Here is a 14,236-nt window from a genome sequence, read left to right as displayed (position 1 = left end):
AATAATTTAAAATTAAAAATAAAATTTATTCCTCTAATACTTTAGTCTTAATTTAGTTAAAATTTTATATTATTTTTAATTATTTTATCAATATAATTATGTGAGCAGTAAAATTTTATTAGTTTTTTATTAAAGTAATATTATATCTGATATTTCTAAGATAATGCTGATTTTATTTTATCAATCAATTTTAATGTATATTTTAATTATAAATCAATTCATTTTTTTAAAATATCAAAAATGATACTTTAAAAATACTCTATTAAAAATGCTCTATTATTTCTCAATAATATTTTTTCTTTGTTTTCACCAAGACATAAACGACTAACTTTAAGTTTCAACCAAGTAAACTTTAGAAAGATTTTTCATTAAAATAGAAAAAAATATTTATTGAAAGAGAAATTCTAGATGATTCATATTAAGAGTCGAGATTTAAATCTCACTTTGTGTATATAATATTGTAATAATTTAATAGTCAATAATTAATTCTTAAATAAAATTTTGTGATAATTTAGTCATTGACCTATCAATTTAAAAAATATTATAAAAAATCCAAAAAATTAATATTAATTTAAATATAAGACAAAACTAAAAAAATATTGGCCAGTTAGAATTCCTCCGATATTATTCCATTCCATATGAAAATATGTTTCTCAGTAGGTGATTTCTTCCAAACCCATGGCAATTTTGTGGGTAAGTTACCCTTGCACATGTGTCATCATCTCAGCCATTGATCAAAAAAATTTTCAACCTTTCATTATTGCATTCATTGATAATAGTAAAAGCCTTTAATGAACATATACTATAACAAATACTACATTAATTATTGTATACATATACTATATAGTGTATTGGGGAACATTTATAATTATAATTTATAATCTCTGACTTGTTTTTCATTTTATAAAATACCCTCCATCACTTTCTGAAATTCAACATGCATGTCTCACAAGCCTTTAATTCATGTTTCACTTCCTCGAAAACGCATAGAACCCACTGCCCACTGGTCTTTTCGCCTTCGTTCTATACCCACTACCCAACCCTGAAATTTGTTATCCTAGAACCCACTACCCAACCCTGTTTGATTTTTTCGCCTTCGTTCTATACCCAGCGTCCATTTAGCAAGAATGATCTCCTTCGAGTAACAGGTTCCGGAACTGGTACTCTGCTTTCGTCGGATTGGCGTCGACGTCAACTGAGGAGAGGGCGAACGCTAAACTGATGTGGCTCCGGTAAAGAAATTTGTAGCAGAACTTCTGCTAAATCCGAAGCTGTGGCTGCTGGAAGCTGGTTTACCAACATTCATTTTTCGGCTGCCTTCGAATTAGGTGCGTCGGATTAGGTAAAGGTCACCTCCCTCCGACTCCGACAGTGCATTTTTTATCCGTTGAAGCTCAACCTCTGGTTGTCATCAAGGTATGTCCGATTAAGTTTTTTTCTTAATCCAGGTTAGTTTAATTTGGATGATAGTCTATGCCTTTTAAACGGTTCTCTGTTTAGGGTGTTGGGTTGCTATCCTTGAATTTGGAAATTAAGTTACATTATCCAGTTTTATGCTGTGGCTAGCTTTGGGGAATTCAAATTAAAACCTAATAATGGGGTCAAAAATAATTGGGTTAGTTTAATTGGTTTTGGTTCATTTAATTTTACATGCAGCTTAGTTTAGCTTCCCGTAGTTGCTGTCATTGGCTCTGTTTATTGACATTTTTGGGTAAAATTATGGCAGGGGTTAAATTATGTCCATAAAGGAGGATGATGTTAAGAATGATTCTGATAATGATTTAGGTGATGATTTTGATTATCAACCGAATGCAGAAGATGATGCTGATGACGACGATGTGGATTCGCTGGATTCCACTAGCAAGAGTGAAGAAGTTTGTGGTGTAAAAAGAATAGCGGATTTAATGGTGGAGGATATTTGGAACCTGGAGTTTAGGACGGAGGATGAGGCTTGCCAATTTTATAACGCTTATTCTTGTTGGCATGGATTTGTAATGAGGAAGGACGACGTGGTTAGGGATAATCAAGGTAGAATCATTAGCAGGCAACTTGTTTGCAACAAAGAGGGCTGGAGAAATATGAGGTATCTTGATATGGATGATAGATCAAGGGAGGCAAGGTCACTAACGCGAACCAAGTGTCCAGCTCGACTTAGGGTAAAGCTTGACTACGGCTACGGTAGATGGAAGGTATCATGTTTTGTGGAATCTCACAACCACGATTTGACGCCACCCCAATTTGCGCATCTGATACCGGCCAATTGTCGTCTAACTGTCACTGATAGAGTCCAAGTGGAAAATCTTCATAATTTTGGTGTCAAGAGCTGCCATATTATGGGGTATATTGCATTCCAGAAGGGTGGATATCGTCATGCTGGCTTCACACGAAAAGATTTGTACAACCACATCGATCGCTATCGTCGGGCAAAAGTTAAAAACGGGGATGCCAATGCGGCAATAAACTATTTGATTGGCAAGTCAAACAACGATCCGCTGTTCTTTGGAAAGTATACGTTCACTAGTGACGAAAGGCTGGAGCATATTTTTTGGGCAGATGGGCAGTCAATTATCGACTATCACTGCTTTGGAGATATTGTTGCCTTTGATTCAACCTACAAGAAGAATAAATACAACAAGCCTTTGGTCATTTTCTCTGGATGCAATCATCACGGGCAGACTGTTATCTTCGGCTCCGGCCTACTATCCGACGAAACCACAGAGACGTATAAGTGGTTGTTGGAAACTTTTGTTGAAGCTATGGGTGGGAAAAGTCCAAAAGCAGTAATAACTGACGGAGACCTTGCCATGCGAGATGCAATCAAGAATGTTCTGCCTGATGCGACCCATCGGTTATGCGGATGGCATCTACAGAGAAATGCATGTGAAAATATAAAGAATCCTAATTTCCTGCGCGATTTTAAGGGTCTTATATACGACAACAACGACCAGAGAGACTTTGATCGAAGATGGGCAGCCATTTTGGATAAGCACAACCTTGTTGGCAGTACCTGGATGGAAAAGACGTACGAAACTCGTGAGATGTAGTCCCATTGTTTCCTTCGGGATAAGTTTTTCGGTTACATAAGGACGACATCACAGTGTGAAGGTATAAATTCTCTCATCAGATTTTATGTTAATCGCAAGAACACCCTCATTGACTTCATGCATAACCTGGATAGGGCCTTAAAGGAGTATAGAAACAACGAATTAATAGCTGACTTTAAGTCTCAGTGCTCAGAGCCAGTGATGATTACCTCGTTGGAGGTATATGAAAGATCTGCATCATGTTATTTCACGCGAAACATTTTCAAGGAAATTCGTTATGAGATTCAGAGGGCAGGGGCTTTGAATATAACGGTACTAAGCACAACCTTGGACAAGGTAGAGTTCAGTGTGACTGCTCTCGGAGACCCGGCCAAAGATCGACGGGTGGAAGTCGATAGAGGTAAGAATCTGTTCTCGTGCTCGTGCAAGCTGTTTGAATCACGTGGTATTCCCTGTAGTCATATCTTCTGTGCCATGAAGTTCGAAAACATACTTGAGTTTCCAGATTCGATGATATACAAAAGGTGGACAAAGAATGCAAAGAACGAATTTATTAGTACAGAAATGCCTGTGAATGATGACATCGAAAGGGTCTTAAAGTTTCGAGTTGGAGCATTGGCATCGAATTGCAACAAGCTGTGTGATATTGCTTGCAAGGATCTTGCAGACTTTGATGAAGTCCAGTCTGAACTTGTCAATTTAGTTATCCGCCTACAGTCACGCAAACAAGGCAAGTCAACTCCTAATGTTAACGTGGAAGGCATCAACAATCCCTTTGTTGTCAAAAGCAAAGGAGCCCCTTCCAAGAGGTCTTCTTGGAGGAAGAAGAGAGCATGCTCTAATTGCCACAAGTACAGTCATTACTACAAGCGCTGTCCAGATCTGATGCAGCATAGTGTGGAAGGTAACCCTCGCGATCGATCATACGACAATGCATCAGCCAAGGACTCAGGTTTTAGTCCAGAAAGGTTTGCTAATTCTTCGAGGTCGTTCTCAATTAAGTTCGAACACCACTCAGGACCTAATACCAAGGTACGATTTGTTTATTCTAAATAGGCTCCTGCTGTGAAAATCTTGTTCGGTGTGTGTCCCTTTAAAAACCATTAAACTATGTGAATGTTCCTCTGTTTGCGCAGCCTTTTAAAAAGGGTGGAACAAGGAAGCTTACGGCGACTGGTATGAGGAACCGAAAGGGTAAAGACAACACTTTTGTTGAGGTAATTTTTTTGAATATAAACATCTAATTTCCGTGTCATAAACTGGGTAAATTAATGAAGATCTCGTTCTTCTTGTCTAAAAAAAAATTTATAAAACAGCGGAGCCTCCATGAAAGCAGTGAATCCATTGACATCGCGTCCACGAATGGTGTTTTCAATAAAAATCTCTACTCGTTAACACAGGTGTGATGTGTAAAACTCCTCTTAACCACTTTGCGATGAATGACTATTATGGTTTTATGCATGATTATAGTTTCTGATTGGGGATTATGATGTTATCAGCATGTGAAGGAGTCACAGCAGGACAAGAGACATTCATTCACGAACTATGAATGCGTTAATGATGTCATTGATGATAAATGTGACACACGACATGTGCAGATCGATGTCCGAGATCCGTTACCATCGTCACTGCCTTGTGGCAACAAACAAGGATCGTACATGGCATTGTTCGCGTCGATGCATAGGACACTTTGACCATTTGAAGGAATTAGTCTTCTGAATTTAGTGCAATGCAAGTATAATTGGTTCTAAAAGCATGATCTATCCTGATTTACTGACCGCAATGTATTTGTCACTGCTTGGTATTGAGGAGTTTTAAGTTGTAGTTATTTACGTTAACTATGAATATGTCCATTAGGGTGATAATTATGTTCAATAATATGTATGTGATTTGCTTACATTGTTGTATTCTCGTTGCAGTAAATTGTGGTTGACTTTTGGGTAACGAGTTGCTACCATTATGATTATCCAATTCAGTTGATCAATTAGAGTTGTGTAAATTGATTTTTTTTCCCTACTTAGTCCATTATGATGACAATAATGTTGAATAATATGCATGTGTTTTGCTTACATTGCTGTATTTTAGTTGTAGTTTATTGTGGTTGCATTTGGGGTAAGGACTTCCTACCATTGTGGTTATGCAATACAGTTGAAAAAATAGAGCTGTGTTAATTGATTTTTTTCCTTTCTTAGTGCATTTGATTTACCAACCAAATTATTAGATTGAATGGGTTGTAGTCTCCAAGGTTGAATTGTTCATAGATGGTTTTAAATCTCTTTTGTAACGTTGAGGTTGTGAATCTACTTTGTTATTATGGATTTTCTATATTCATTGAAAATTTTATTTAAGGGGAAATGACACACTGTGTATGAAAGCAGTTTGAAATATATATAGATATATGAAGCAGAAAATTCGTAAACACAAACACATTTTTATTCGCTCATATCATAGTTTCGATTATTAGGTTCAATAACATTTTGAAGTTGTTAGAGTCTTACATACTGACAGAATTTAACATTAGGAATAATAAATGTTTGAAACACTGCGGACATTTCCTTTAAGTTGAACAATAGCGAATCTTTCTATGTTATCAGCTATTTGACTACAGCATGACTTTACTTTGATAGGCAGGGTTTTGCTTCCTGGGATTGAGAGCTTGAATATTTCCAAAATGTAGTCATCTAGCACCCGTAACATTGTTGACTATTATGACCTGATATTAAGAAAACTCAGCACGACAACTATACACAATAGATGAATCAAAAAAATCAATTAATTCAATAAATCTAAAAAAAGGATCCACAAAACTGCTACTTACTCTTTAGCCTTTGGATTTTAGGTTCTTCATCAATTTCCTTTCCCAGTGGACACAACCTACTCCGTGGTGTTTCCAATGTTTCATACATTTGAATCTAATTTCAAATTGATTTAAAAAAAACACCAAACGAGAAACACACAGATCCTAATACCTTATAATGTACAAAGTCAAACATGTTAATCCAAGGGGAGATGAATGAGTTATTACGATGAAGATTTGCACTTGAACGCCCGAAAGGTACTCACCACCACGAACATGATAGGGCTGAGGAGATAGGATGATGATATTAAAGTATGCGGTGGCCTACTTCGTTTACGATTATGGATCACCCCTCATGCATGTAGTTGAGAATGTGTTAGAATAATTTCCAAAATGATATTCTGCGTTAATTAATATTAAGCAACTACTAGTAAAACAAAATCAGTTGCTAGTTCGTGCTTTGTAACGCAGGTCATAGACAACCATGAAATCTGATATCGTTGGAACTACCAACCGGAGATAAAATAAAAGGAAAATGGAGCATGAAAGAAGATATCATTGTTTGGTTAAATGAAGGTTGGCACAGAATTAATGAGATACTAGGATTGAAGCATGGATATTTTGTAGTTTTTAAGAGTACAAGTTAATCCAATTACAATTCAATGGTGATTCAATCTAGTATCTCAGCGATCGATTATTGTAGTTTGAGAAATTTTTTGTTACGATTGCAAACGTGCGAATCGAAAAATCATTTCCAACACGGCAGTGATTGTGACGGAAATTCGACAAACTGGAATAATCGACCTCTGAGTCACATTAATGGATCACACACGAATTTTAACTTAGGATTGACCTTAACACGTACATACCACAAAAATACTCAGACTTTAGTCCCTGTAACTTGAGAACTCTATACCAAACATTCATTTAACCAAACGCTAACCTCTTCATTCTTACTCTCCTTTGCGTTTATTTCATTTCCGCTTGGTAATTCCAACGAATTCAAATTTCATAGTATAAAACAGATCCCCTTTTATTAGGTTTGCGTCAGACAAAATTTTAATAGCTTATTTTCTAACAGCATAGACAAAGCTAAATACAATATTACGTACCGATTCATCTGTAGTGGTCGGAAGGAAAACGGGTCCGAGCATTGTATAATAGCTGGATCTTAAGCTTACATGTGTTCCAGTATGGGTATATCGAGACTTCATACATCCTTCATGCAGCAGCAAAGGTTATTGACCATCATCTTCACTATTGTTCGCATGTACCTCATCCGTTAGTGTTTCTGGATATAATTAGGTGGCCTAAAAAATGACTTAAAAATCAACCTAGTTGCACAAACAACGACGCCAAAAATAACATATACAAAAATTTCGTATTCATTGAAGCAAAGAAATCAAATATTCACATACCCGAAAATAAAGAGATCCACCAAACTGCTACGAATCCTGTAGTCTTTGGGTATTAGGTTCTTCATCAATTTCTTTTCGCATTGGACACAACCTTCTCCGTATAGTTTCCAATGTTTCAACACCTGTCCATCTGATTTCAAGGTGATTAAAAAAAAAAAGCAAATGAGAAACACACAGATCCTTATAACTTATAATGTACAAAGTCAAACATGTTAATCGAAGGAAAAACGAAGGAGTTCTTACGATGAAGATATAGGGTTGAACGCCTTAAAGGTAGAAGCCACCACAAACATGATATGGCTGAGGTGATAGTATGATGATATCAAAGTATGCAGTTACCTACTTTGTTTATGATTCTGGATCACCCTCTGATTACATCTGCTTAAGGACCTTAAGAAATAAAAAAAAAAGTACACACTCCACGCTAGACCTGGAACCCAGCTGAGATCCAAGCCCAACTACAATAAATTACCCATCCTTGAGTCATTAAAAGAAACTGCGATTGGGCTATTTTACTCATTGATTGGGCTGAATTAAGTTTTTAATATTCTGTTCATGTACCAAAAAGAAAAACATTTTTCATTAAACCAAGTTCAAAAAAAAAATTAACTGGTGACATATGGCTTCCTTCAAACATTACCGGTGTTTTCATCTTTCTCGATTTACTTTTTTTTCTTTAACATTTTAAGGTCCAAGAAAACCAATTTAAAAAAAAAAATTCCCCTTTAAATGGTCAATTTAATACCCAACATATTAAGAGAGTTTCATTTACAAAAATATGAGGTTTTCTTGTCTTCCTCACCGATTGGGCCAGATTTTTTTTTTGTAAAGGCCAACAAAGTAATCAATTTATTCTGGCATTACTTCAAAAAAAAAAAATAAGGCAACTCTGCCATTTGTACTTGGAAAACTAATTTTTGTCCAATCAAGTTAAAATGGAAAAGTCAATTAAAAAACGAATAGAAACCTATAATATTTGGGAATGCGAATCTGTTTTAGTTAATACCGAAATTTGTTTTCAACTTAATAACACCCAAAAAAAGTCAATATAATTGTTCAACAAGCAAGAAACATATAATACTTCCTAAACCTACGGGAAAAGTCTTAGCATGATATGGACAAAGAGGTCAAACACAGGGGATTACGCCTTCAGTTACTCATCCTTATGCATCCTATCTGCATCGAACCTGGATGATCGTCACTGGCTCATTTGATATCACCTCGAAGACCCCCACACCACCTGGCTTGAAGTTGCACAATGAAGCAAAGTTCTCCCATCCTCCAGAAATAACGCCGAAGCTACCATCCCTTTTTCCACTGTACCTTGTATATGTAGCTTCGACCTGTATGTGGCCATGTGTGAGGATGATAGGGTGCCTCTGACCAGTGAAGTGACTGAGATGAGGGACGTTCAGCTGATTATAACACAAGAATTTTCAGTTAGTATTAGCTAATTTAATGCTTTCTTCAGTAAAATAATATTTCAACCAAAATGTTGCAACAACTTAACGCTTACCAACAATCGCGACGACATCATGCGAGCAGTTAGGTCCATCACAAAAAAAGGCCACTTGCTTTTGACCTTTGCGGCAACCGCTCTAGCACTGGCTGATGGAGGGACGTTGATACACTTTGCAATTTTATAATTACCAGTCCTTACATATGGTGGTTCTTCAGGATCACGGAGTTGGTATGAATTCTCAATGCCACCAAAATCAAAAATCCGGACTTGGAAATTGGAGTTTCCTTTATGTGTGAAATATAGCATGGAGTCCAGATTGATTTTGTACATCTGGTAGAACTCCTCCCAGCCACGAGTCAATGCAATTTTGCCACTTTGGAGTTGCGTCCAGAAGCACCGACAGGGGTTATTCCTTCCGTCAGGCACAACCAGGTCCAGGTAGGGGGTACGGTTTGGTAGCTCATCGGGAGTTATAGGTAATGACTGTTACACATAGGTCAAGTTCTGTCAAAACATCAATAGCATTGCAAGAACTTTAAAATTAAGAGGTGTGTAGTCAAGGGATGTTAATTACCAGTTTGAACATTGATGGGCTTATTACTGGCTTCAGAAACCTCAACTTGTAGTTCTGTGTGGTACCGTGATCCATCACTTGCACTCTCTTACCCTTGTCCTTCGAAGACGTCATCTATGGCAAGTGTCACACAGTGATCAAGTTCAAAAAGGAACAAAATCAGAGTTCATTTAAAAAAACTCATACAGTTGAATCTTTTGATTTAAAATCAACACACATGCATGTTTTTGGAATTGGAAACAAAGTGGTTCAATTTTTCCACATACAGTGCAACTATATTTTGTTGAAATGGTTTACTGTCGTGATCTATTGAATCTTTAACAGAACAATCTTAATCAAATCTAAATGCATAAAATCCTTTTCAGACGAACAAATCAGAAACCCAAATCAGTCACCCATTCATTTAAAAAAGGTTAACTGTCTTATTTTGATTTTACAACGATTACATTTTTATTACATTGACACTACATGCAGATGATGATTAACAACCGATCACTATCAGGAGAAGAGTTAGGATAGAGTTTTACCTTGTTTGACATTTTCTCCGAGACGAAGCTGTTGGAGTCGATACCTTCAGCAGCAAATTGTGTGTTAGGTTGGGGTTACTATGAGGAGTGTTTTGTGAAGGAAGATGGAAAGTGAATAATGATTACTGAAAGATACTTATGTTACACGCTTGTGAATGAAAAAAAAATATAAAGTAAAAAATAAGGGATTAAAACGCGGCGTTTAAAAAAAATTGAAATTTTAATTTAGCTATTAAAACCTTGCGTTTTTCGATAATCTCCAATAAATATTCCGTTCTATCCCAATAACTCTCCGTAAATCCCTCTCCATCGATTCCTGTTTTCAACGAAAAACTAAATAAAATTTAATTTACCTCCCAAAAAAAAAGAAATCCTAGGAAAATGAAATTATTAATTGTTTGCTATTAACCTAATTAATGTTTGCAAAGTTGTTGGAACACATTTTATGACTTAAATAAAATAATTAATTTAATAAATCGGTTTATACGTAACTACTACTATTTCCTTTGAAAATTAAATTCTTCAACATTTGTTACTAGCAAAATTAATGCTAGATTAAAATATAACTGGTAGAAACTCAAAACAAACGTTTTAAAATTTTTAAATTTAAATTCAATTTTTTAAATAATTTGATTACTGGGTATCTTTTTTCTTTTTTTAAATGCCTGTGACTACCTATTTTGATAACTATTAGTGTTTAAATTTAAATTCTTCAATGAAAATTATTAACCTACATAAAACTAAAAAAATCTTTCATGTTTGAGGCAAAAGTAACTGGGTAAGTTAAAATGTTGAAATCATTTGATTACTTGCTTTCTTGATACCTAATAGTATTTAACAACAACGTGTATTAGTAATGGATAACAATTCCATTTTGAAAACATTTTCTGATTCAATTAAAGGGGATCTCTGCACATTTATAAACGACACATTTCCAAAATATTTTGATAATCAATCAATTAAAGGATATTTTACGTTTTCCAATAATTAGGATAACATAGAGTTGGCTAATAATAAGTACCCTCTACCACTGATTCGACGTTTGGATTAATTTTACATTAAAAGGTTTAATAAATTCTCAACTAACATAGTAACATAGCAAAAAAACTGAACAGAAAAAAAGTTACACTCATTAATCAACTATTCTTCGTCTGAACACTTCCTTGGCATCTCCCTCCCTTCAACCACAGCCATCTTCGAAGTAATTAAACAAGAATGGAGCTTGGATTCCAGTAAGCATCTTCTTCAATTTTTACTACCTCCTTTGATAGCAGCCGTATCTGTAAAGAATAAAATCGAGCATATTTAAATAACTGCATGCAAGAGAATAAGTAAATAAAGAGTCACAAAATATTTGGCTATTCCCTTCTTTTAGGTTTCGGTTCCCTATGTTTTATTTGTTGTTGTTTCTTCATGTTGGTTAGGTATGTTAATGCATTAAGGAACATACAACAATCGTACAACCAGTTTTATGTCTTCGGGCTCTTTGCAACAGATGTACATATATCCACAATTTTTCCTTCTTTCGTTGTTATGATTCTGTTAAAAAACATTTGGAAAACTAACTTGCCATGGTTTTGTCTTGTTCCGCCACAGGATGATGTTGAATTTCCACGTAATATCGTGAATCTATTCAAGTGGTACAGTACCACTGATCTTTATTTAATAGACACTCAAGACAATTGCCTCCACATCACGCCCAAGAGAGACAGTGACATGTTTTGGATTAAGGGAGCTGATTTAGGGAGGATACGACGCATGTATAGACGATGTTCTTTGCTGAGTGTGGAGCTTAGGTATGTTGGCTGGGGAGTATTCTACATGATCGTCAGGGACATTAACCGGAAAGATGAACCTCCGTGTTTCGTTGATGAACTGTATGCATCGAAGGTGTTGCCTGAACATATTATACAACGCTTAGCTTCGGTGTGCGGTGCTTGCTTCAACAAAGAAGCCCAACTTAGAGTCTACCACACCGAGATGTTCCTTAGGAATCACCCCCGGAGCCAACAACAGCAATATTTCGATACTCAGCAGTCAGGGTTAGTAACATCTGACCACTATTTTCTGGTCTAATTTCTCACGTTTTCATGTTTTATGCCTAAATTTTTTTAACTCAACTACAGTGTAAACAAGAGGCAACATGGTGGGGGGCTGAGGCAGGTCCTAGTAAGCGACAGCGACCCAAGACCTCTCCTGACTCGTCCGTCAACCAGGGGTCGACTTAACAGATTTATGCAGACCTTTAAAATTTCCTGTGTAGTGTAATTAATCAAAATGTTATTCCGAATGTGTTATTTTGTATGTGATGTTCTGTGTTTGACATTTGGTGACCAGTTGTGATATTCTATGGTTTGTATTTATGGTGCATATCTTGCATTCTATTTTATTGAGACTACGTTTGGTTATAAGCAGTGTATCGACCAAACAGTGACTGCTACTGAATGCAAATACAATGCTACTGAATGCAAATGATACTGTTTGCACATATCATATATGATAACAATAGTATGTGGGAAAACAATTGATTAGGTTAAGCATTTAACAGAAAAAAAATTTCATGTTAACTGTTAAACAATCAGTTTTGCCATAAAAAGAATTTTAGAGGTTTAGCTATTCTTCTTGTTTAAGATTTTTTTGTGGCCATAACAAAATCATTGTCACAATATTGTATTCCCTCAAGAATGTTGGGTTTATTTGATTTCTTCACTTTGTTATTTGTTAATTGGGGCACTCTCCCGGTTTTGGGTTTTAAAAAGCTAAAAAAAAACGAAACGTACTAGAGTTCCAAAACAAGTACATTGTCACTGGCCCACTTAAATTTCAATTGGAATTTTTGGACATAGTGTATAATCCTTTATGTTTTAGAAAGATTTTTTTTCTAACAACAGCTTTAGGGCCCACGAAAAAAACTAAAAACTTATACACAAAGTGTCTGCCACATACACCAGTCCGATTTCAAAATGTCCAACTAAAAAATGTGATATTCAACTAATATATTTCCAAAAAACATTCCTGGTATGTCTCCTACGTTAGTCCCAACAAGTTCAAGTACATCATAATATCTTATGTTTGGGAGGTGTATGGTGAAGGACTCCAAACGACATGAACTTAATTAATGGTCATAGGGTTTGTTATTTCCAATTTAAACTTCATGACCACAGCCGAATAAGGAACCAGATTGATCAAGATTTTATCAACAAAATCCGGTAACATGGAAAGATAATTTAACTTGGATATAAAAAATGACCATATAACGTATAAATCAGCTCCCTTAACAAGTAAAGATTCTAGTGTAACTAAATTATTTTGAAAAAATGACACTAACCTTTATCGTCTATTGTAGACTAATTCACACAGCGATAATGTGTTCATGTCCACCATCTGATCCAACTTTTCATGCCTTGTATGGTATGATGAACAACATTTTTGTCCCCTATGATAATGCGCGGGATAGATGCGTCGTTGAAAAGAATGAAAGCAAAATCACCCGAGTCTTTGTCCCTCCGAGGCATGACTGTCACCCTTTGAACCACATGACCAAACAAGTTGCAGAAAAACTCAGCAATGCCATCTGCAGTGGGCATGGACTCTCGACCGAAGCATACGGTCAGTGTCTTTGGACATTCCGCGTCATCCAGCTCCTTGCAGACGTACTTCTGCTTTCTCTTATCTTGCTCAGTTTGCCTTCCTCCTTGTTGCATATGCAATCCTCGGCCATTGTTATGTCTACTCGATGCCTCTGGTGCAACTGATATGCACTGGTCCTGTGTGTTGAAACCCAATAGTCTTTTAGGATTCCTCTGATACTCCAACCACACGGCATCCATTGTTATGTCGCCTAGAATTCTAGAGCAAATGTTTGAGAGGGTATCGAAAATTATCGTTAGGAGGACGGATCTCATCCTATGAACCTGGTATAAGGTGAGCTCAGTTTTCAGCATGTGTCTGAGGGTTTCGAGTTTTCTGGATTTCTCCACAACCCCTGAGAACTCCGAAGATAGTAGGCATTGCAAACAGATGACACATTCCTTGGAAAGACTGTTCATAAACCAGCCTTCCTTTTTTATGGCTGTTTGCACAATACCACTCAGTCCCATGGTCTCCATTGACAGTAGAAATGCCATGACCATCAAGGACTGTTTAACTTCACGGTGAAGGACTTGTGTCAGCATCCTGAATGCAGTTCGATCGATTCCATGAAACATTTCTAAACATTAGATTGCCATGCTTGAGGGCTTTCTTCTAGTATCCATGTTGTATGGGGTAGAATTTGTAAGCATATAGTTTGTAGTTGTAGTTTTTTATGCGTAGACCACCAACTCATTGCCTCCTTCTTGTACGCATGCAGCATGGTCTCCACTTTATTGCACCATGTTCTTGCTCGTAGTCCTAGACTAACCATCACCTAGTT

The 14,236-nt window shown here is 36.3% G+C and overlaps 3 protein-coding genes across 3 annotated transcripts; 1 reads left to right on the top strand and 2 right to left on the bottom strand.

Moving 5' to 3' along the window:
- Window positions 1-1,736: 1,736 nt before the first annotated feature.
- LOC112769715 (protein FAR1-RELATED SEQUENCE 5-like) lies at window positions 1,737-3,044 on the top strand. Its single transcript, XM_025814195.1, has one exon. It carries the CDS (start codon window positions 1,737-1,739, stop codon window positions 3,042-3,044), a length of 1,308 nt encoding a protein of 435 aa, XP_025669980.1.
- A 5,387-nt stretch (window positions 3,045-8,431) lies between these two features.
- On the bottom strand, window positions 8,432-9,409 carry LOC140181282 (uncharacterized). The gene is made up of 3 exons (XM_072224817.1): window positions 9,296-9,409; window positions 8,776-9,204; window positions 8,432-8,674 (listed from the first exon to the last, which is right to left on the bottom strand). Exons 1-3 carry the CDS (start codon window positions 9,407-9,409, stop codon window positions 8,432-8,434), a joined length of 786 nt encoding a protein of 261 aa, XP_072080918.1.
- A 3,784-nt stretch (window positions 9,410-13,193) lies between these two features.
- On the bottom strand, window positions 13,194-14,030 carry LOC112769712 (uncharacterized). Its single transcript, XM_025814193.1, has one exon. The coding sequence runs from the start codon at window positions 14,028-14,030 to the stop codon at window positions 13,194-13,196; it is 837 nt and encodes a 278-aa protein (XP_025669978.1).
- Between the last annotated feature and the right edge of the window lie 206 nt (window positions 14,031-14,236).

Source organism: Arachis hypogaea, chromosome 18 (assembly GCF_003086295.3).
Source record: "Arachis hypogaea cultivar Tifrunner chromosome 18, arahy.Tifrunner.gnm2.J5K5, whole genome shotgun sequence".
Taxonomy (NCBI): domain Eukaryota; kingdom Viridiplantae; phylum Streptophyta; class Magnoliopsida; order Fabales; family Fabaceae; genus Arachis; species Arachis hypogaea.
The sequence above is the reverse complement of the archived record's forward strand: the minus strand, read 5'-3'. Positions and strand labels throughout refer to the sequence as shown.